Genomic DNA, 23,178 nt, shown 5'->3' with positions numbered 1-23,178 from the left:
TTTAACCGTGAAAGCCAACAAGAAGTCAAAACTTACCAAAAAACGTTGTTCCCGACATTACATTGATTGAGATGGTCAAAATAAGCAAATAAAATCAAAACAAGACGTCACTGCATATCAATATATAAAATATTATTAAATTCAGTATAATACTAATATACAATGAACAAATAGGTTAAACGATTTGTATTGTCATGTCAATGACATCTGAATTGATCACAGTGTCTATTCTTTATTCAATTCACCATACTATACAATACTTAGTAGATCTTATTTGTAAGGACACACACATACAATGAAGTCAAAATACAACGTGGACCTTCAACCTTTTTTCAAGAACTCAGATTAGCTTTTGTGTTCTGTAGGCTGTATGCCAAAAAATCATCCGAATCACCCGTTCTCTTTATAGCTATTGATAGATCTTGATTCCATCTACAAATTTGCCAATGATAATTTTATTTTCTGAGTAGCCCAGAATGCAGAAGTTGTTATTGTTAATACCCATGTCAATGACAATCACGCAGTTAAAAGTTAAAAACGTCGCACATTTCACAGGTTTCTATATAACATTTTGTTGTAAGGGAAAACATCGTTGTCTGCATCGCAAGGCCATGAAATATGACCTTGATTATTATATCATGATAAAAAATATATCAGAAAATCAGTATACTTGACTGACAAACGGACAACAATGATTTTTACAATATAAATATATAAAAAGATATTGAGCTAAAATTCGTGTCAAGGAAGATCAATTAGAAACACCTTTTATTTGTAAACTATACATGATTCTATGTCGCCAGTGCTGATGAATAACATGTACATGAGATACCATGACATCTGTATTTGTGATGGCTCACTAATCTGGATTTAACCATGGGTTCGGAGGTAGTGGCTTCGAAATATTCAATCCATTAGTTTACATGTAAGTGGTGTAGGTTAGTCACAGACTAGGGAAAGGGCAAAAGTATCCGTGTAATTCTTATATGCTGCTTGTTATAGATTACTCTAATGAAAATATATAGTTGCATCAATATTGGTTTTATTAGCCGATACAGTTGACTTTCAACTATAACATTCCCTTTTCTTATTAAAATCTCCCGCCCAGTTCTCTTGTAATAGATAAAACCGATCATTCTCTGCCTGCAAACATCACCAGATGATGCCATCTGTAATAATTGCACGTGAGAATGATCTGGAAGTGAGGAAAATAAGATCTTTTAAAGTAAGCTATTCTATTGTTGAACTTTGGCCGAACTGGATTCAAATCCATAAAATAAATATATGAAATTAGCTCATCTGGTAGAACAAATACATGGACTACTGAATCAAATGATGTCTTCATCCTTCTGAACTATATATAGGTAGCAGACGGGCTGACTTTATATGGAACGACTATCGGGGCGGAGATTCATATTGACTACAAATTGACAGTCTGCATCATGCAATTCACAGGAATACTTAGAACCAACTTTTTACTTAGATTTGAATGTGAGTGCTATCATTGTGTTTATATACATAGTTAGATTGTAACAGTCAATGTGGGTGGTGGAAATCATTCACAAATTATCAGGTCATATTGGTATTGTGGACATAAAAATCTTTTATATCAACTGTATTTCTATCAATCATGTAATTCATTTATTTACCAGTACATCAAAATATCTTTCATTCATTAGTTGTTTTAAATCTACAAATTGGATTTACATTACAACATTAATAGAACCTTATTGTATCTCACTATTTAAAGAATTACAACTACCAACTAGCATCAAACACATTAAATATAGTATAAATACTTTACTTTTAACAAACATCAAAAATAGTTACAATTCTTAATAAAGATATCACAATCTAGCTGGATTCATTTAGTAATACTACTTATACTAAATAAACATACTATATGATAACCGAAATTAAGGCCTCAGATAATTAACAAGTAATACCAGTTTTAATAGAATATAAGTTAATTCGATCATCTGATTACATCAAAAGGACCCCAAATTCTATTTATAAGCATTTGGTCGAGATTTCTAAAAGTCTCATGTCACAGGAACATAGACTTCCCAGGAAATTAAAAAGATTTTAGTCACGTCAATCCCATTAATCCAACAAATAAAATAGATCTATCATATTCATCTGAACATTAAAGCTCATGATGACAGAAAACACAAGGAAATGGTTGTCAGTGAACATAGGGCTAAGTAAAGATATCTCCATTAAAAGTTCTTATCTATACAATCTGTGATTCTTAAAGATATTTAATATTTTAATGCTTGTAGTTCTCTAAAGTAAAAATGTGTATATATCAATATTACCATAAAACTAATAGCATGTAGGTTCCACAAACACAGCTAATGCCTGATGCAAGTAATATCTGTTATTACCATCTTAGTGTTCTCTTAGTCAATGCTCTAGTGACTGTTAGTTATATCTATTTACATTAGTTTTGTATCAAATATACAATTTGAAGGTTCAATCACAGATTAGTGAGTTTATCACTAGATCTTCAAAGTTGAACCCTGTTCCAGTCACATGGTGAAGCACAAAGATCTACTAATACACCTTTATCATAACTCACCATCATCATCAAATTGGTACTGGTCCCATACGTTATCGAACAGAGTTTTACACTTGACTTTAGAACCTAATTTAGCACATAATAAAAATGATCCTGACATCTTTCTATGTAAGGAATAGGTTTCCTCAGGTGGAGGAGAGAGTCTATGTTTTAACATGATTGGTATAATATTCTGTATTCTATTAGTTGTACTTTGTGTGCTGAAGTCAAATTCTTCATTTTTAGAAAAAGCTTCACCAAGTATCATTACTGCATCAATATGAGCTTCTTCCATTACCTTTCAAAATAATTTGAAAATCAATTAATGAACATGATTTGTCAGTATTAAATTTTTTAGCTCAATCAAGACCTCTATGTCTATGTTTATGATTAATAAAACCTCTTTTAAAGATAGAATTGTGTCTAAATGAGGGTAACTAAATTATTAGAGATGCACAGGAAACAAATATTAAACCAAGTACTTGTAATACCGTATATTTCTGAATATAATGCTTGCTTTTTACCCCAAAATGGACCCCTTACAGAAGGGGTGCACACTATACACAGTGAAATAAATTTTGAGTTTTTTTTCCCTTCGAAAATACTGCGAATCGATGTTGAGGATCCACCTTCAATGCCATGTTGGTATGCGCATTATACACACTTGCGCATTATATTCGGAAATGTACGGTACCTGCTGCCCTTTCATCTGTACTTTGTTGCTTGTAAGTCAAGAATATTCCCTTAAATTTGCCAAAAAGGGTTTGGCACTTAAGCAACTTTACATTATTGTCAAAATGCATCATAAAAAAAATCAGAATCTTCAAAAATTATAACAAAGAGAATTATGAAATCAAATGTTTAATATTTACTTATTATGTTTAATATAATTCCCATGCATGACAGACTGTAATTCCTATTTCATATATTTTCTCTTCAGTCAGCACTTTGAATAATATATGATTTGAGATAAGAGTAAATATAACATACAAACCTTTGTTTCATAACCAGTTAAAAAACCAAGTTTCTGAGACCATGATAATATTTTTTCTCTATCACCAATAGCTGCTGCCTTAATAACTCTGATATATCTATCTACAAATACTTTATCAAACTCTCTTGTAGCACCAAAATCTAACAATATCAACTGAAATGGAATTACAAATTATTATCACAAGAAAATTCTTCAGTTCCTGTCAGTTATCTTTAGATAGTATTGGTTGGTCTAGCATTAGTACACTGTCAGTAGGTGTTCTGCACAAAATGTATTTTAATCTTTATGGAGATTTATCAAGGCCTGAACAGTTCTAGCATTAAAATAGGAACTGAAAGAAACCAATCAAAAACAGTTGACAGAAAAATAAACCTAATGTAATTGTACATAATAATTAAAAGTATAATGGATCTGAAGTAGTCTGACATTAGAAACTTTATCAAACAGTCTAATCCAAACCAATGTAAAAATACAGACAATATGACTAGTATTATCAGACCTTGAATTATTCATAAGATTAATTCAATCCTCAAGACTTATCACAGAGTAGACTGAATTACAAAGGGAGATTCCAATGCAATTCATCACTTGACTTTAAATATAAAATCTAACACTCTCCAAAAAGGAAATACAGGTATTGTTAATTTAATATTCATAATAAAACCAATATATACATATTGAATTATCATACTCACCTTTTCAGTTTGCTCATTATAAAAGAAATTGGACCAGTTAGGATCAGTCTGCATAAATCTAAACTCAAATAATTCTAATAAACATAATCTTAATATTGATTCACCAATCTGCAAAATAAGAAAAAAAATATTATTTAGAAAGGTGCCAGACTCATTTCAAGATAGTGTTATATGTTTAGCAGTGAAGTTAGTCAAATATCAAGATATATTTAAAGTTTGTAATTAAGAAATAAAATGTAATTATATTTAATAATGGTGTCAGGTCAAGATATATTTATATTAAGTGTTGGTGTCAGGTTAATATATTTATATTTAGTATGTATAGTGTCAGATCATGGTTGTTGGACTAGAATAAAGATAAAATTAGGAATGATGTCAGGCCACTACAAAATATGATCAAGGAATCACTTGTATATAATTGAACAACAAATGTCCTATAGGTGGAGGAAGCAATATTATTTTGATATTGAATTTGTTTCATATTGCCTCATATTTTGTACATTGTGTAACACAATTTGTTTTATGAACAATAACTTCAATCAATGCACTACTCTTGGCTTCCCTTATAGTTTCCTTTTTGATGTGTCATGAATATGATCAGTATGGTATTAAGTCAGACTTAAAATGAACTATATATGAATATGAGTAATATTGAATAAAAACAGACGTCTATGAGACCAGTAAAAAACTTTGTGAAATGGTTTGTGTATCTTCTATTTTATTGAACACTTTCTTAAACCTTTAGACCCACTGCATCTTCCTTAGCTTAGGCTATAATGTGGTTGTGTATTGTCTTAGCACTGTTCGTCCGTCTGTCGGTCCACAATTGACTTATGAATACGATAGAGACAATAGTTTTTATCTGATTTTAATTAAATTTGGTGTGATCATTTATATTAATGAGCCCTTGACGCATCAATATTTGTTGTCTTGTTAACGCGACATTTTAAGGTGACATTTTATGTCATAATTTTATTAAATTTTGTGTGTTAAATCAACAATATCTTGCACAAATTAGATTTTTGGTATGATTTGACACAGATTGGTGACCGCCCTTGATATACTGAAGATAGCTTGCCAGATGATAACAAAGTCTGTAGTGGTTTAATATGTGAAACAAATCATCCAATTGTTACTAATTTCAATATGATATATATATATATATATATATTATACATTATAAAATATGTTGGGAAGATATAAGATAGGGTAATGACAAAAGGATGCAAGTTTCAACAAACAGGAAAATGAGAAAATGTTGAAATAGCTGGTTTCTGACCAACATTTCAGAAAAATAATCAATGTAGGTAATATTTTAATGTTTTGATGTATGTCAGCTAAATATTTAGTTTATAAATAATCCAATTATAAACGTATTACCTAATATAATGTATAATTTATTAAAGGAAATATTTATGATATAGATAAGTTTATATTTACATTATAATTTTATCTATGTACCTTAACAGAACACAGATGCAAATATCTTTACGTACCAAAAAGAATATGCATAACCTAGAAATTGCAATTCTAAAAATTTGGTTTATATGAGCTCTTTGACTTTAAATTGTGTTTGGAATTGTTTAATTAAAGCACTGATCAATACAGAATTGTTTATTTGATGAATAAGAGTTCATTTTTTTTTTGTTCAATAAAAAAATCAAGTATACAGAAATTTAAAAAAAAAATGATCTTTGGAAACTACAAAATATACAAAATAAAATAAGTCAAACAATTGAAAGAATTCGCACGTGCATGAAAGACACTAATAAAGATTCTTTGGCAAAGGAAAGGAAATAAAGCATCTTGAAATAATCAACCATCCAATTAAAAAGATTTTGAAATCATTATTTAAGATATTATGCAATGCATCACAATTATCTATTAACAAAACATTTGTTTATCATCAATCTGCTTACTGTAATTGTGTGTATTTACCTTTCTTTTCTCACTTCCTATAATCTTGAAACAAAACAGATAAAACTGTAACATCTTACTGGAATTTTTACAACAATATCAGAGTATCATTTACAACAGTATCTTTTGACAGCATCTCAAAGACAGTATCACTTTGACGGTATTCCAAAGACTGTATCACTCTCACAGTATCCTTAAGACATTATCACAGAGATGGTATTAATTAGGCAGCATCATTTAAAAAGTATCACTTTGACAGTATCAACTTGACAATCTTATTTTGACACTTTCCCTTAATAGATTGATAGTACCACTGAGATAATTCCTATCCAGCAACAGCATTTAAACATTATCACTTGAACAGTAACCCATCCACAATATCACATTGAACGTAATGAAGTGATACCAATTAGGCAGTATCATTCACAACAGTATTACCTATGACACTATCCCATGACAGTATCACTGAGATTGACCCTATTACCCAGGTTTCTTCCCACAGTATCAAAATGACGGGAACACAGAGATGGTACCATTTAGGCAGTAGTGATTATAGACGGTACCACTTTATTACTGTCAAGTGGGAGTTTTTCTTGCAATTTCATTGAGATGGTACCATGGTATAATTTAGGAAGTATCACTTTAACAGCATTCCATCACTGAGATGGTACCATGGTATAATTTAGGAAGTATCACTTTAACAGTATTCCATCACTGAGATGGTACCAATTAAGCAGTCTTTTTTTTTTTTAACCAAAGTACAAATACAGAACATGATGAAATGGAAAAATAATAAAATATGATAGAAACACAACATTTATGTATTATCACCTCAGTAGTCTTTAATGAATAGTAATAATAAAAACTGTTTTTACATTAGAATAAATGTGGTCATGAACTGTTAAAACACTTTAATACAAGACCTTTAGTAATGATATGGTACATGTAACCATCCAGTAACTACAATCAAAACCATGTAAGGAACATCAATATTATTAAGTGGAAGTCACAAATATTTTTCTTGTCTTCTAATATTCAAATCAGTGAAAACGTACAGGTGATGTATTGCTCTCCTCAATAGAACCAATTGATGGTACAGTTTGTATGGATATTTTTTCTATTTGACTTTGAGAAGGTGCCACTTTTAAACTTGATCTTGAAGATGTGGTCAATCGTCGTATATTAGCAGTTGATAAACTTTTTATACTACTAGATACAGTCAGATTCTCTATATTTATAACATTTGTATGAGAAAAACGTCTTATTTGAACAAGTTTCATGTATAACACTTTTTTAAAAGCCTGACGAAACTCCTGTCTCAGTAAAGCATAAATAATAGGATTGACCATAGAGTTACTGAAACTAAGACATAGAGAGAAGTTTTTAATGATATCTAGTTGATAGTTAGATAAAGACATCAATCTAAATGGTGCTATTAACATGTATGGTAACCAAAATATTACAAACATCAACAACACTATCGCCATTACTTTAGAAGATTTCAAATCTCTATCCATTTTCTGCTTATATTCTGGAGATCTATTGACAGCGGTTTCTAATATTTTCCGATGTTGTCTCTTTGCCTCAATAAAAATTCTGATATAAAGTAAGGTTGCCAAGAGTAAACAAACTCCTAATAATAGAAGGGCAGCAAATACAACATAAGCCGGAGGTAATATTTTATAGAAATCACAGACAGAATCGTCCTGCCATAAATTCCAACCAAATATTGGTAATAAACTTGTGATGGTAATATAAATCCACAGTATCATTATAGCTACCTTGACACGAAATGGTGTCACCAAACTATTATAACGTAAACAATACACCACTGCTATATACCTGTCTATTGATATAAATAACAGATTTAATAAGGAGGCACCACATGACAGTATCACAAAGGCATATCGAACTAAACAGGCAAACTTATTCCTGATAATATTTCCAGGCTCAAAATAAAAGACAACATACATAGGAATGGTAATGGCACCAACTAAGAGATCTGCAACTGCTAAACTTACTACAAATAAATTAGTGACAGTTTGTAGATTGTCAAAACTAGAAACTGCCATAAGTACTAATATATTACCACCTAATATAAACGGTATAAATAAAACATTCAACGTGGCCACTACTTTATGAAATAAGAGTAAATCTGAAGAATTTGTCACATTAGTTCCAATAATAGCTGACATGTTATCACTGACATTGTGCCAGAATACTGCTTGGGAAATTTCCATTCTAGATAAAGTAGTCTTTTCCAAAGTTAACTTAAGTGAAATGGCAGATTTGTAAGTTTTTGTACCAAACCTGAAAATTTACAATGGAAATCCAAAATCTAATTATTAAACGATTTATAACTTGCACATTTTTTCTTAAGTGCTTTTTTCTTCAAAAACACACAGGAAATCTTAATTAAGTAATAAATCTTCCAGATAAATATCTCTGGTGACACTCATTCCTTAGAATTCCATTAGAATGAAGAATAGAAAGGCTGGATACAAGATTGACTCTAACCACTTTGTACTGAAGTTGTTAACACACTATCTATATACACCACTCAACTTCCTACAACAATCTGATTGGCTACAAACTATACAGTACAGATAACTTTTCCATGCAACTATCAAAAATATCCTAAAGCACAATATTTATTTAGCATGAAGTGATTCCCACTGGAATTTTGTAATAAATTAATTGTTTGTTTATCCTGAATCAAAGAGTTAAAAATGTAATATGACACATTAAAACTACTATTGTATATGAAATATGAAGCTTATTATATATCTATATAATAATATCTCAACAATGATCACATTTCCCCACCCCCATCCCCACACAAAAAAATGGACAATTCTCCACCCTCTATTTATGGGTAATCATGTATCACAAGACATGCAAATTAAAATTAATATGCTTTAATGTTTCGATAATTCATTTGAGGCACTTGTCAAATCTTTTCAACATTAGGTTTAATGCATTATCTCAAATTGCATGATATAATACTGTGTTCAGAGAACTACAGTTAAGGCAGCTGGACTATGAAGTGTTCTTTAAGTCTTTGACAGGTATAAAGGTTAAGCATTATGGTGGAAGTTATAGGGAAGTTCAGAGGTCATAAACCTTTACACATGCGCATTAAGAGAAAAATAACAATAATGGCAGGAACAGGTTTGGAGGAATGTGCAAGTGCACACATGACATATGCAGCTTAATGTTAGTTAGATGCGTTCAGACGGTCAAACTAAACTGACTTAACTATTCAACCCATCCGAATGTCAGCTCCTCCAACCAATTTCATAAGTAAAGATTCATCAACTACTTTAATTTAGTGCATGTATTAAAATAGTTTTTTTAGTCCAGCAAAGATATTTGCATATATTTCCAGCAGATTCAAAACCCCAACAAACAGTTGATTTTATGAAGTGCAATTATAAGTATAAAATTTTTTGAAATATATGGATGAGCCAGGTTTTCTTCAATAAAACATTTATAGCTGTATAGTTGATAACATACAGATTGATATCAGAATGTCTTTTATATTGGTGCAAATAGGCCATTGTCATTTTTTTTCTCTTGAAATAAAATATAGCAGCCAGTATTACAATGAAAGGTGTATATAATATGGATCTAGGAAAATTTTACAGACACTACTTCCTTATCTCAAAAAGGACAGGCAACATTTCAATGTCTTGAAGTTATAAAATCTCAATTATCTTTCCTTTCTCAGACACATATTTTTTCTTTTCTATTTAGACAATAAGAATAATTTTGTGTTTGAATAGGAGGTAATAGATTTATAACTTTTATGACATTGAACAGAATTATTTAAGGTCTCGCTGTATAATCAGAGTTAAACAAACAAGAAAAAATCATCTGGAATTCATTTGAGAACATTAAAGATTTCTCTTCAAAATTCTTGACATTGAAGTTCTCAGGAATCTTCCAACAACACACCTTTATTGGAGGAATGAATGTTGAGTTTACTTTTTATCCTAGTTTGGCCTCAAAGTCTGAGATTTGATAAGATCTTCCAGCCTGATTATCCCCATGAGGGATGTTGGTCATAAATGATATGTCTTACCAATACAGACTGGAGTGGAAAGTGTTGGAACTGATAGTTTTCATATTGAGCAATTTGATTAAATCTGGCATCCTGTATTACACAAAATATGCATGGTAAAGTTCCTTCAACAACTGGAAATTGAAAGAAGTAGCCTTATGCTGCTTTCCTGATTAAATTCCCTAGCTTGTACTCTCCATTCTTGTGATGCAACATCTATTGCCCTAATCCAGAGCAGAACAAACTACTGTGTGGTTAATCTTCAGATCTATAACTTAAAACTAGTTGGAAACGTAAACCAAATTATAACTAGAACTGTTCTAATAACAGTACTGATGCAGGGCGGGTTACGACATTCAGGTACATACGAAGATGGTCTATTGCAATTACTTTATGTAAATACCTTTCTGCATCTCTAAATGCAAATATCCAAAAGTGCCTGAAGTTTAAAGTATATTTACTAGGAATAAAAGAATATTTGTCAACTAATAAAGAATAAGTTTGATGAAATCCGGATAAGAAATAAGAAAGTTGGTAATGTGCATGCGCTCAACAAAAATTCGAAAATTCCATTAAATTTAGAGTTTGATTATACACATACATACCAAGTTTGATGAAAATCGGATAATAAATAAGAAAGTTTGCAATGCGCATGTGCACTACGCAAATTCGATAATTCCATCAAATTTAGAATTTGTTTGTACACATAAATACCAAGTTTGATGAAAATCGGATAATAAATAAGACAGTTGGCAATGCGCATGCGCACTTCGCAAATTCGATAATTCCATCAAATTTAGAATTTGTTTATACACATACATACCAAGTTTGGTGAAAATCGGATAAGAAATAAGAAAGTTGGTAATGCGCATGCGCACTACTCAAATTCGATAATTCCATCAAATTTAGAATTTGATTATACACATACATACCAAGTTTGATGAAAATCGGATAGTAAATAAGAAAGTTGGCAATGCGCATGCGCACTACGCAAATTCGATATTTCTATCAAATTTAGAATTTGTTTATACACATACATACCAAGTTTGATGAAAATCGGATAGTAAATAAGAAAGTTGGCAATGCGCACGCGCACTAAGCAAATTCGATTATTCCATGAAATCTAGAATTTGATTATACACATACATACCAAGTTTGATGAAAATCGGATAAGAAATAAGAAAGTTGGTAAATTAAGTGGAGGTATCCCTTTAATGTGCTTCCATTATTAATATACCGCAACAAGACTCAAAACATATTAAAGGAATGTAAAAGGAAAGGTGTCTTTAAAACAACTTAAAATTTGATTTCTATTGGGGTTGACAGCCAGGTTAATCTAATTAGCCGATTTATCTAATAATAGTCCCATGTTAAGTGAATGGGGTTTTGAATTTTCATTTAAGGTATGCATGTTATATATCTATGGAAAGCTCAGAATCTCTACATTACAAAATCGAAAGAATTATTGCCATATCTCTATTAGGAACCGAGATATAGCACTTTAAAGGCTCAAAATGGTCCATATTTAGACCCCTATAGAATGGGAAAGAGTTGTCTGACCCCAAAGGTCAAAAGGTCATCAGATAGACAAGGTCACAAATTATCATCACAGTTAATATGAAGGTCACAAGATATACGACTTCAAACTTTGAAAAAAAACATCCGTTCGTATAAAAAAGGCAAAACCGAAAATCAAAATTTTGCTTCCCACGAATTTTAGACAAATATTCATAGTATCGTTTGACACAAAAATGACACAAATCGGTTAAAAAATGGCTTCTGAATAGGAATTTTCGCAAAATGAGGCAAACCAAAATGGTGGCCGAATTATTACTTCCGGTAAGTATTTTTTTAGTTTAATAGGTTTGTATTAATGACACTAATATCATGCATATGTTAGTTTGGGCATAACTCAATTCCAATGGAAGTGACGTCACCGGAAGTACTAACTTCGAAACTGGAAGTGATGCAAAAATTTTGAATGCGTTTTTTTAATTCCCCCATGCTGGCTGTTTACACTATATAAGTTTCAAATCTGTCCGACAAATACCAACCGAAATAGCATATTTCGATTAATTTCGACAAAAAAAAGTATCGAACTAATTTGCGAAAATTAAATTTTTTTCAACTGCCATCATGTGTCCATTGTTATAAGAAGTAGAATAAAGGAAACCCGAGCAAAATCGGTCGATAATTACGCCCACTAGAGCCCACTTTCTGTTTGTTGCTAACGTCGCTTCATGTTGCTCAGAAAATTTTCGTTTTACATTCAGTATGCAGTTAGCCACGAGTTAGAAAGTGTGGCGAAATCCGTTTTTCGATACCTGTAGCTGTTTCCGAGAACTGAGCTCCCGGAGTGAAGAAAAAAAAAAAAAAAAAAAAAAATAGCCAGAACGAAAACAAAGCAGGGCGTTCAAAGAACGCCCTGCAACTAGAACTGTTCTAATAACAGTACTGATGCAGGGCGGGTTACGACATTCAGGTACATACGAAGATGGTCTTTTGCAATTACTTTATGTAAATACCTTTCTGCATCTCTAAATGCAAATATCCAAAAGTGCCTGGAGTTTAAAGTATATTTACTAGGAATAAAAGAATATTTGTCAATGAATAAAGAATAAGTTTGATGAAATCCGGATAAGAAATAAGAAAGTGTAATGTGCATGCGCTCAACAAAAATTCGATAATTCCATCAAATTTAGAATTTGATTATACACATAATACCAAGTTTGATAAAAATCGGATAATAAATAAGAAAGTTTGCAATGCGCATGCGCACTACGCAAATTTGATAATTCCATCAAATTTAGAATTTGTTTATACACATAAATACCAAGTTTGATGAAAATCGGATAATAAATAAGAAAGTTTGCAATGCGCATGCGCACTACGCAAATTTGATAATTCCATCAAATTTAGAATTTGTTTATACACATAAATACCAAGTTTGATGAAAATCGGATAATAAATAAGAAAGTTTGCAATGCGCATGCGCACTACGCAAATTTGATAATTCCATCAAATTTAGAATTTGTTTATACACATAAATACCAAGTTTGATGAAAATCGGATAATAAATAAGACAATTGGCAATGCGCATGCGCACTTCGCAAATTCGATAATTCCATCAAATTTAGAATTTGTTTATACACATACATACCAAGTTTGGTGAAAATCGGATAAGAAATAAGAAAGTTGGCAATGCGCATGCGCACTACTCAAATTCGATAATTCCATCAAATTTAGAATTTGATTATACACATACATACCAAGTTTGATGAAAATCGGATAGTAAATAAGAAAGTTGGCAATGCGCATGCGCACACTGCAAATTCGATAATTCCATCAAATTTAGAATTTGATTATACACATACATACCAAGTTTGATGAAAATCGGATAGTAAATAAGAAAGTTGGCAATGCGCATGCGCACTACGCAAATTCGGTAATTCCATCAAATTTAGAATCTAATTATACATATACATACCAAGTTTGATGAAAATCGGATAGTAAATACGAAAGTTGGCAATGCGCATGCGCACTAAGCAAATTCGATAATTCCATCAAATTTAGAATTTGTTTATACACATACATACCAAGTTTGATGAAAATCGGATAGTAAATAAGAAAGTTGGCAATGCGCATGCGCACTACTCAAATTCGATAATTCCATCAAATTTAGAATTTAATTATACACATACATACCAAGTTTGATGAAAATCGGATAAGAAATGAGAAAGTTGGTAAATTAAGTGGAGGTATACCTTCAATATGCTGCCGTGAGCTTAATTTCATACCATAACTGCACAAAGATAATTTTTAAGAAATATAAAAAGCAGGGTATCTTTAAAACAACTTAAAATTTGATTTCTATTGGGGTTGACAGCCAGGTTAATCTAATTAGCCGATTTATCTAATAATAGCCCCATGTTAAGTGAATGGAGTTTTGAATTTGCATGTAAGGTATGCATGTTATATATCTATGGAAAGCTGAGAATCTCTACATTACAAAATCGAAAGAATTATTGCCATATCTCTATTAGGGACCGAGATAGAACACTTTAAAGGCTCAAAATGGTCCATATTTAGACCCCTGTAATATCGGAAATAGGTATCTGACCCCAAAGGTCAAAAGGTCATCAGATAGACAAGGTCACAAATTATCATCACAGTAAATATGAAGGTCATCAAAGGTCAAGGTCATGAGATATACGCCTTCAAACTTTGAAAAAAACAATCCGGTCGTACAAAAAAGGCAAAACCGAAAATCAAAATTATGCTGCCTAAGGATTGTAGACAGACATTAAACGTATCGTTTGACACAAATGTTATGCAAATCGGATGAAAAATGGCCTCTGAATAGCAATTTCTGCAAAATGAGGCAAACCAAAATGGCGGCCAACATGTTACTTCCGGTGCGGATTTTTTTAGTTTAATAAATTTGTATTAAGGCTGGTAATATAATGCATATGTTATTTTTGACATAACTCAATTCCACCGGAAGTGATACCACCGGAAGTACTAACATCGAAACCGGAAGTGATCAAAAAAATTTGAATGTGTACTTTTACGTCTCTATGCTGGCGGTCTACACCACGTAAGTTTCAAGTCAAACCGTCCGACAACAACCGAAATAGTATTTTTCGCTTAATTTCGGCAAAAAAAGGTATGCAACGAATTTTCGAAAATCGAAAATTTTCAACTGCTATCATTTGTCCTTTGTTACAAGAAATACGATGCAGAAAACCCGATCAAAATCGGTTGATAAACACGCCCTCTAGAGTCCATTTTCCGTTGCAATTTTGCATAATGTTGCTCAGAAAATTTTCGTTTTACATTTAAACTGTGATTAGCCACAGGTTACAAAACGCCATGAAGTCCGTTTTCCCGTACCTGTTGACGTTGCCGAGAAAACCGGCCTGCCGTAGACGAAAAAAAAAAAAAAAAAAAAAAATCAATACGAAAACAAAGCAGGTCGTTCGCTTACGAATGCCCTGCAAATAATCAATTTGAATAAAATCCAATGTCTGATTCATCTCCCTTTTATCTTTAATTAAAGATTGTTAGAAGAACTGATTAATAAAGATAACTTGACTCAGTCTTGAAGGAAGCATGAAGCAATAACAAACACATCTTAGATACTAGACTTTCACAAAACACTCATTAAGTGTAATGATAACAAAAAAAATACTCAAAAAATCTTAGTGGGTTTTAACTCAAAATAGCCTAATATGAACTATTATTGTCAATTTGATGAGCTTTTACAGGAAATGAAACTTTACAAATGTCAAATGCTGTCTATGATGTTATCCACACAAAACAATGTTATAGACAAGGTTGTGAATATTACATTAATTCAAGTCAGAGAAAAGTGTACATTTGGCATTTAAGTAATAATTAACAGCTTTCTTTTATCTTCAATTTCCATTTCCTTATCAATCATTGGGACAATCAGATGAAAGTTTTTTTTAAGAGATAGAGAGAAAGAAACATTTTAAACTATGTGTGTCAGTATCACATTACGATGAGAATGAAATTGTACAATAAAAACTACAATGAAGTAGATATAAACTACCATTATACACAGTAATTTCAATCATTATGTTGCCTCTATTACAATTTTTTTACAGTGGTTATTTAACAACTTTATTTTCTCAAGCAATTACAATAGTTGTATAAAAGCGTCAATTTTCAGTTTCTGAATTTACTGATGCCTTCAACTCATACATATTTATGACAGACCTAAATGATGCCTCAATGAAGATGCTTCCGATCTCTTCTGTATTTTGTTCTATATTAACAGAAGATACTTCTCTGTTCTTTGCAACTGTTATATGCTAGTTATTTTTGAAAGATAATTCTATTATTTGACACTGGTCTACAGTTTTGTTTATATGTATTTGTGTATAACTATTTCTGAACTCTCATCCTAAAAGTTAAAGTAAACTTCCCATGTTTTGAACCATATACAAATAGCTTGACTCTTAACCCTTATTTCAGACAAAGACATATTGACAAATGAAAAGAAAAGAAAATGTTTAACAAATATTTGTACCAGTTGAACCTCGTGTTAAAATATTAATCATAGTAGTGATAAAAGACAAGTACAAGCTGGTAATGATAGAAACCTAATTAGACAATATGATAGTTCTAGGTTGTAAGACAACTCTGATGTTTTCAGTCAGGTTTTATATATATGTGGATACAAGAGTAATATAAAAACCCATTCCATCCCGATTAACTATACAATTGGTAGAGTTAGCATCCACATACACCAAAAGTTTTTTCATTTCTTGATCTTATACCTTTATACCCAGTTTTATTAAGATAGTGGACCACGCCCAAAGCGGCATGCGGATGGTAAATATTAAAGATTTTGGGGCAAGGGCAATAACTCTGCTTCTTACGGTCGAAAATAGCTCAAATTCGAACTTGATCTTGGATTTAAGAATATGTCTACACAAACCGAAACCGTTCAAATTTCATTTGATTCCATCAAAAACTCTAGTTTTTAGAGCGTTTACAAGCAAATGTTGACGGACGGACGGACCGACGGACGGACAGGGGTGCCAACAATATACGTCCATATAGAGAGATGTGGGCGTATAAAACTTGATCGAATACTAAGAGCTGTAGCCATTTGAATATTAAACAAAAGATGGGTAAACTAACTGATAAACTTTCCACCTGAACTTTTTTGCTCATACATATATTATATAGAAATAGAAAACTAAAGAAGCATAGGTTGAAATAAAGATAGCTTGCCAGGCAAGGTAATATACGCCTACTGGCAGCTTGATTTTGAATAAAAATATTTAGCAGTACAGTAATAATTACCAGTATGAAATATTCAACCTTCAGTCTTACACTTCTTTTTAACTTTTTGGGGCGATACTGAATAATAGTTTTGTAAAAATCTGTCATTGTGTTGAGTGTTGACGAGCTAAAAATTGAATGCGTTTTCAGGAACATGGGCAATAACTCATTCTAAACATTTTAATGATTTTCGAAAAGGTTAATCTTTGGTTAATAACTAACACTCACACTAAGTTTCAGCAAAATCCATCAAGAATTGTGCCGACGGACTGACATAGGTGACAACAATATACGCCCTCCCATTTCATATGGGCATATAAAAGGAAACTCAAATTAGAACTTTTAATGATTATAAATACACATACCAAATTTGGTTAATAATTGTTAACTCTAACAGGAAGTGTTTAAGAGGAAGTGGATGAATAGACAGACACGGACGTTAATAATATTTGTCTTCTGGGAGATGTGGGCATATATCAAGTGGTGTTCATATTAACTTATATTTAGTTTGTAGGTGTAGAAATGTAGTCTACTTTATATATATATATATATATATGTACTTTAACTATTAAAGAAGAAAGTATTTATTTCTGGTGAATCAATGACTCATTTGAATTCGCAATATATCATCTGTTTAAAATATATTAATGAAAAGTAACAGATATACAAAGAGTTCAGTCATTTTTTTCAAATTTCACTTATTATCATACAATCTAAATACATCTTATTGTCAAGTCAGTTATGATTTGAAGTGTATAACAGAAGTATGAAAACATATCTAATCAACATACAGATCTAGATGTTGCGTTTCATGTTTTGTTTGTTTCACTACGTAAATCATAATGTTATCGGGTGAAAAATTTCATTGGACAGATTTCTTCACATTGCAGATGCTAAACACAGAAATCCATTAAGTCTAATTTTATGTTTTATCATTCAAGACCAGTAAGAAAGTGTCAACAATCAGATGCATTTCAAGGTTGTCAGTACAAAACGTCATCAAAATTTGATAACAATGTTGACTGCAATATGTTTCCACATTTTTTATTGTATGCACATAAACAGATATCTAACAAATGGAAGTTAATACTTACCATATTACGTTGTCGTTGATCTAGATTAACACATTGATCTAAAGGTATACCATGTATAAATTCTGTTGTTAATATTTGTTTAGTTGATAATTCATCTATAACGTCTGGTACATATAACATAGGATCATCTTTTAAATATTCCTTGAATTTTTTACCACATTCTGATTCTCTGATATAGTCTACTTCCCAGGCTAGTTCTCTTTTAGCTACTTTCATTACATTATCTACATACATAGCTACAATAATCAAATATTTCCACTGTTAAAATAGATACATAGCTTCAGATATACAGATAATAAACATAGAAACAGTTAGTTGAACTGACTAACAAAAAACTGTCAACAACGTACTGTGACTATTGCAGTGTAAAGTGTAGAAACATCTAAAAGCTACAAAAATCCATCAAATTTCATGTAAAAATTGCATCTCTCTATACAACCTTCCATTCTTTGTTTTGTCCCTTTAGACTGTACAATATTACTGCTGTCACTATTGCCACGAATTTCAGGGCTTCTGTACAGTCAAAACAATTAGTACAAGCTGAGAAATGAGACAACTTTCTTATTAATTTCCTTACTTATCATATTCTTGGGAAGTTACAAATAAATGTCAAATAATAATATAACAAGTTTTACCTTCTGGGAGAATCTTCCAAACATTCAACACGGCCATCAAATTATTAATATCACTATCAATACTCTGAGCTACACCAGGATACTGAAGTGGATAGCAAAGTCAGGTTATTCATGTCAATAACCATACCTTGAATTTTTCTTTTATTACAGGTTTGCATTTGATTGGATTATAGGCCAACGGATACAACCAATCAGAGCCTTTAACATAAGGACTTAAACAATATGGAAGCACACATAACTACTAGTTTTCCTGCAGCATTGTCATCTCATGATTTGATTTACAAAAAATTGGTCCTAATGAAGTAAGGGTGTAACTATTATTCTATTATATTATGTCATATATAACTAAGAAATATGATGAAATCAAATCCATTTTTTCCTCAAATTAGAATTACCAAAATTAAGTCCGTGAAATATGAGATTTTAGGTTAACAATTGTAAAGAGAAGGGAGATAACTCCAATAAATCTACCTGAATTTTTATTGCTATTTCTCTACCATCATGTAAAATGCCTTTATGTACCTGACCAATAGAAGCTGCTGCAAATGGTTTTTCATCAAATGATTGTAATTTTTCTCTCCAGTTGTATCCTAGTTCTTGATTTAATACTTTCTATAAAATATAAAGTTTTACAATAAATCATCATAATTTCAACTCATTTTTTTTGATGTTTGCCTCTAACTTAAGCAATCCTCCAATTGTTCTGATAGAGCTTATGTCTGAGCCCAAAATTATATAAATTTTATACTAATTCAATATATCAAATAAGCATGATTGTTCTATGATACTGATTATGCTATTTTATATCCATTGATGTCAAATATACAAAACATAGGGTGTATATGACTTACAATCATTTGTTTTGCAGGCATGAAATCAGCACTTTGTCTAACTCTTTCAAATATTCTTTGTAGCTGGGGATTTATCAAGGAATTATCTAAAGAGAAAAATAAAAACTTTTTCAATGTTGTTAATAGTCATACTGATTTCCAACAATTCCAATTATGAGAAGTTTGTTAAATTCAGGTACCAATGGAGGCGAAAAAACAATGGAGAGCTCACTCAGTTTCATTGTGATGAGCAACCTAAAGAGTTCAGTATATCACAATATAATGACAAGCATAGACATCAAAACTTGACATTACTAACATTCTCCTATCTTAACAATATCAAGACATTATGAAGATAATTATGATATCAGCATATTGCTGATGTCATGAAGTAATTATGCATACTAGGGGTGTACAATAAGAGAATGTTTAAGAAAGAAAACAGAGATTGTTATTACTTTATCTGTATGTGAATTACAGAAAAACCATCTCCTTACCTTGAATACTTAACATTTGACCCAATTTCAATGCTGCACCCCTTACTCTACACAATGTATTCACAATTCTTTCAGCATTAGCTTCTGTTAGAAATGGTGATGAATCTAAGATGGCTGTACCTTTTACTGAAAGCAAAGTCAATAGACAATACAAAAAGCTTCTTTGAAAAGTCAACTCGAGATTAAAGATAATTTTAAATTAGTGATAATTTCACTAATCCAAAATACCTGATGCCTCTTGACAACTTAGCTAGCCTAAAATCAAAAAATTTCCAAACCATTTATGTTGATTTTCTTACCTCTTTCCTTTAAGCCTAAAGATCTCTTTGTAATTTCTGAGATAGCTCCAGCACCTAGACCGGCTGCTAATCCTGAAATTAGTTCAAGAATTGTATCATTTATTATTAACAGCAAATTATCAATAAATATTTTAATTATGAACAAACCCTCAGACCATATACAGTTAGAAAATGTCATTGAAGTGCACAACAAGGGAAAACAAGTGGGAGGAGGAGGAGGGCGGGGGTTTGCCAACTAATTCAGCCTCTACTGTGTTCCCCATCATACCGACTTTTAAGACCCCTTTTTATTTTTCATATAGGCCAAGTGGGTAAAGGAACATTTATACAAAGCAGGTTTTTCTTTATTATAGCACCGGACAAGTCGGTAGGCCTACCACCAAAAAAAATTTCCGCATTGTAAATGAATAGTCCTTGCTTTGGACCTAGGCCCGTGCTTTCTATGAGTTAAATTCTCATTTCACCTCAACAACAAATAACAATACATGTAATAGAAACATAACCTAAATTACCTCCATAACTAACAAGACGACTTATTCTTGATGCTGGAACTTTTCTTTCTCTTGCCCTGGAGCTCAGCTGTAAAACCATGTGTAAGATTTAAATCACATAATTATCACATTTGTTTTTACAGAAATACAACTTAATTATCAGCTTCATCAGGGCATTTCAGCTGGTTCATTGAATAACTGAAAATCATACTATGGTGCTTGTAATGATCTCTATAGTGATTTGATAAAGATAAGAAAATATAACTTACAGACTGTTGGAAGTTGGGAGAATAAAAGGTTTTAGGAGGAGGTTTTACTGTTTCTGTATCATCAGTATTTACAGAAGGTGAAGCTGAACCCAAAGACTCAAATTCAGGTGGGCTTGTTTGATTGGTAGAAGAGGTAGAGTATGTTGAAGACACTCTTTCTGGTGGTTCATCTGTAAAAGCCTGAGATGAGGTGGACCTGGTTTCAGCACTTGAGAAATCTACATGAGGTACAATAGGTTCTGCTGCCGCACTTTGAATGATAATATTTTCTGATAATCTGTCTTCAGGATGTTCTATTTCTATCTTAAAGTCTGCTTGATCATATTTAGCTTCTTTATATTGGAGATTTTGAGCAGAAGATGTAGCTTTAGTTTTAACACTGTCCACAATAGTTGATGCTTGTTGTGATATATCAGCAACTCTGTCTTGCAAATTTTTCTAAACAAAAAAAATCATTATATCTGAAAATCAGTCCAGAAGATATTAAAAAATGAAGGCTGAAAATGAACTTACTATTTTAAGAAATGAATACTAATATTCATCTAACATGAAGTCCTTTATATAGTGCACAGTTTTAAATACAGTGCAAATCTTAAACAAAAATAATATGTGAAAAAAGTGAAAAATAAACATTTACTGCAACTTCTTGTTGTTTTATAGTAGCTGAACTAATAACATCTTCAACTTTGTAACCAACACTACCAAACACTGATTTAAAACTAGAATTGTTCCATTTATTTTCCACCTCCTTGCCTTGATATTCAGCTAATGCTCTTGTTATTTGTTCCAATCCTCGTATAAATCCTCGAAAATCGCCCTTTCTTGACATTTTCTGAAAAATAATAAAACAAAACCATCTCAAAATCATATCAGTTACAATACATTGATATCCATAAATATTATTGATGGCTATATATCTAGTTTAAAAATTATCAATGCCCCAGCACAATCCCAGATAAAAATGAGGTAAAAAGGGGTCTGGGTAGATTTAAATTACATGTACAATTACTTTTCTAAAAAAATTACTTTAATTTTGAATCACATTGAAAACTTGTTTGTGTTTCAAAAGAGAAGCATTTCATTTGCCTCATTGGCCTCTCTATTGCTCCACTTAGGCCCCTAAGTCGTCACAATTAGTCAAAGTCGTCAGTCGTATTTTCTTCACCAATCGCTGTTGAAAACCTGTACGCAAGTAATTGTACAATAAAACATGTAGCTCACTAATTAATCACTTTTATTTAGCTTAGCTTTCTTGAAAGTTGAGTTTAAGGGTCCTAAAGAAAAGGTGCCCCTTCCCGATTTTGAATCAACAATTAAGCTTTTATAATGCATGGAATATGATTGTAGTATTGGACTATCAATGCCATATTGCATCATAAATTAAATGCATATCTTTGAAAGTTCCATGATTGAACAGTAAGCTGAATACATTCAAGAATGTTCTGCATGATATATGTTATATACATAAAATCATATAGTTAATACCTGAATAGCATATCACTCACATTTTTTTCAACTAAATTTATCAATAAATTGCAATTTTTCATTTCATATGTGACTGACTTCATGGTCAAGCTCCACGGCCTGTACAATACTCAAAATGTTTCAAATATGATTTCTAATGTCAGGTTTAGTGAAAGTATAGATAGATATCAATTCTTGAGTAGTTGAAAGACATAGTATCGCATAGATATAAAACCTAAAGGAGTGCCCTCTGCATGTGCGGCTTATGCAACAACAACCACTACTAGGCCTAATTTACTGTTAGCCGAAATAAACGTGACAGTACGAATAAATAGTGAAAAGATGCAAAGCAGGCTCACAGAAGTTTTGAAATTGCTTGTTCTGCATGTTACATAAATATTACCTCTCATAAGTTTTCTCAATGACATAAAATATTGGTAAAATCTTTAACTGAGATGTGTTTACAGTTCTTACCAATGTCAAGGCAATTCTTGAGGATTCCGGACGTGACGTTAATCTATAAATAAACAAGGAATCTCCCTTAGGAAATATTT

General features: G+C 31.5%; 1 protein-coding gene across 1 annotated transcript; it reads right to left on the bottom strand.

Annotated features, from left to right (window-relative positions):
• Positions 1-2,488: 2,488 nt before the first annotated feature.
• Positions 2,489-20,991, bottom strand: LOTGIDRAFT_218121 (hypothetical protein; the record flags this gene model as incomplete). Its single annotated transcript, XM_009060912.1, has 10 exons — positions 2,489-2,858; positions 3,555-3,707; positions 4,250-4,357; positions 18,140-18,375; positions 18,775-18,856; positions 19,246-19,386; positions 19,626-19,711; positions 20,102-20,221; positions 20,401-20,472; positions 20,913-20,991. 10 exons carry the CDS (start codon positions 20,989-20,991, stop codon positions 2,571-2,573), a joined length of 1,365 nt encoding a protein of 454 aa, XP_009059160.1. The 3' UTR covers positions 2,489-2,570.
• Positions 20,992-23,178: the final 2,187 nt, after the last annotated feature.

The sequence above is a fragment of the Lottia gigantea genome (genome assembly GCF_000327385.1).
Source record: "Lottia gigantea unplaced genomic scaffold LOTGIsca_45, whole genome shotgun sequence".
NCBI lineage: Eukaryota > Metazoa > Mollusca > Gastropoda > Lottiidae > Lottia > Lottia gigantea.
The sequence above is the reverse complement of the archived record's forward strand: the minus strand, read 5'-3'. Positions and strand labels throughout refer to the sequence as shown.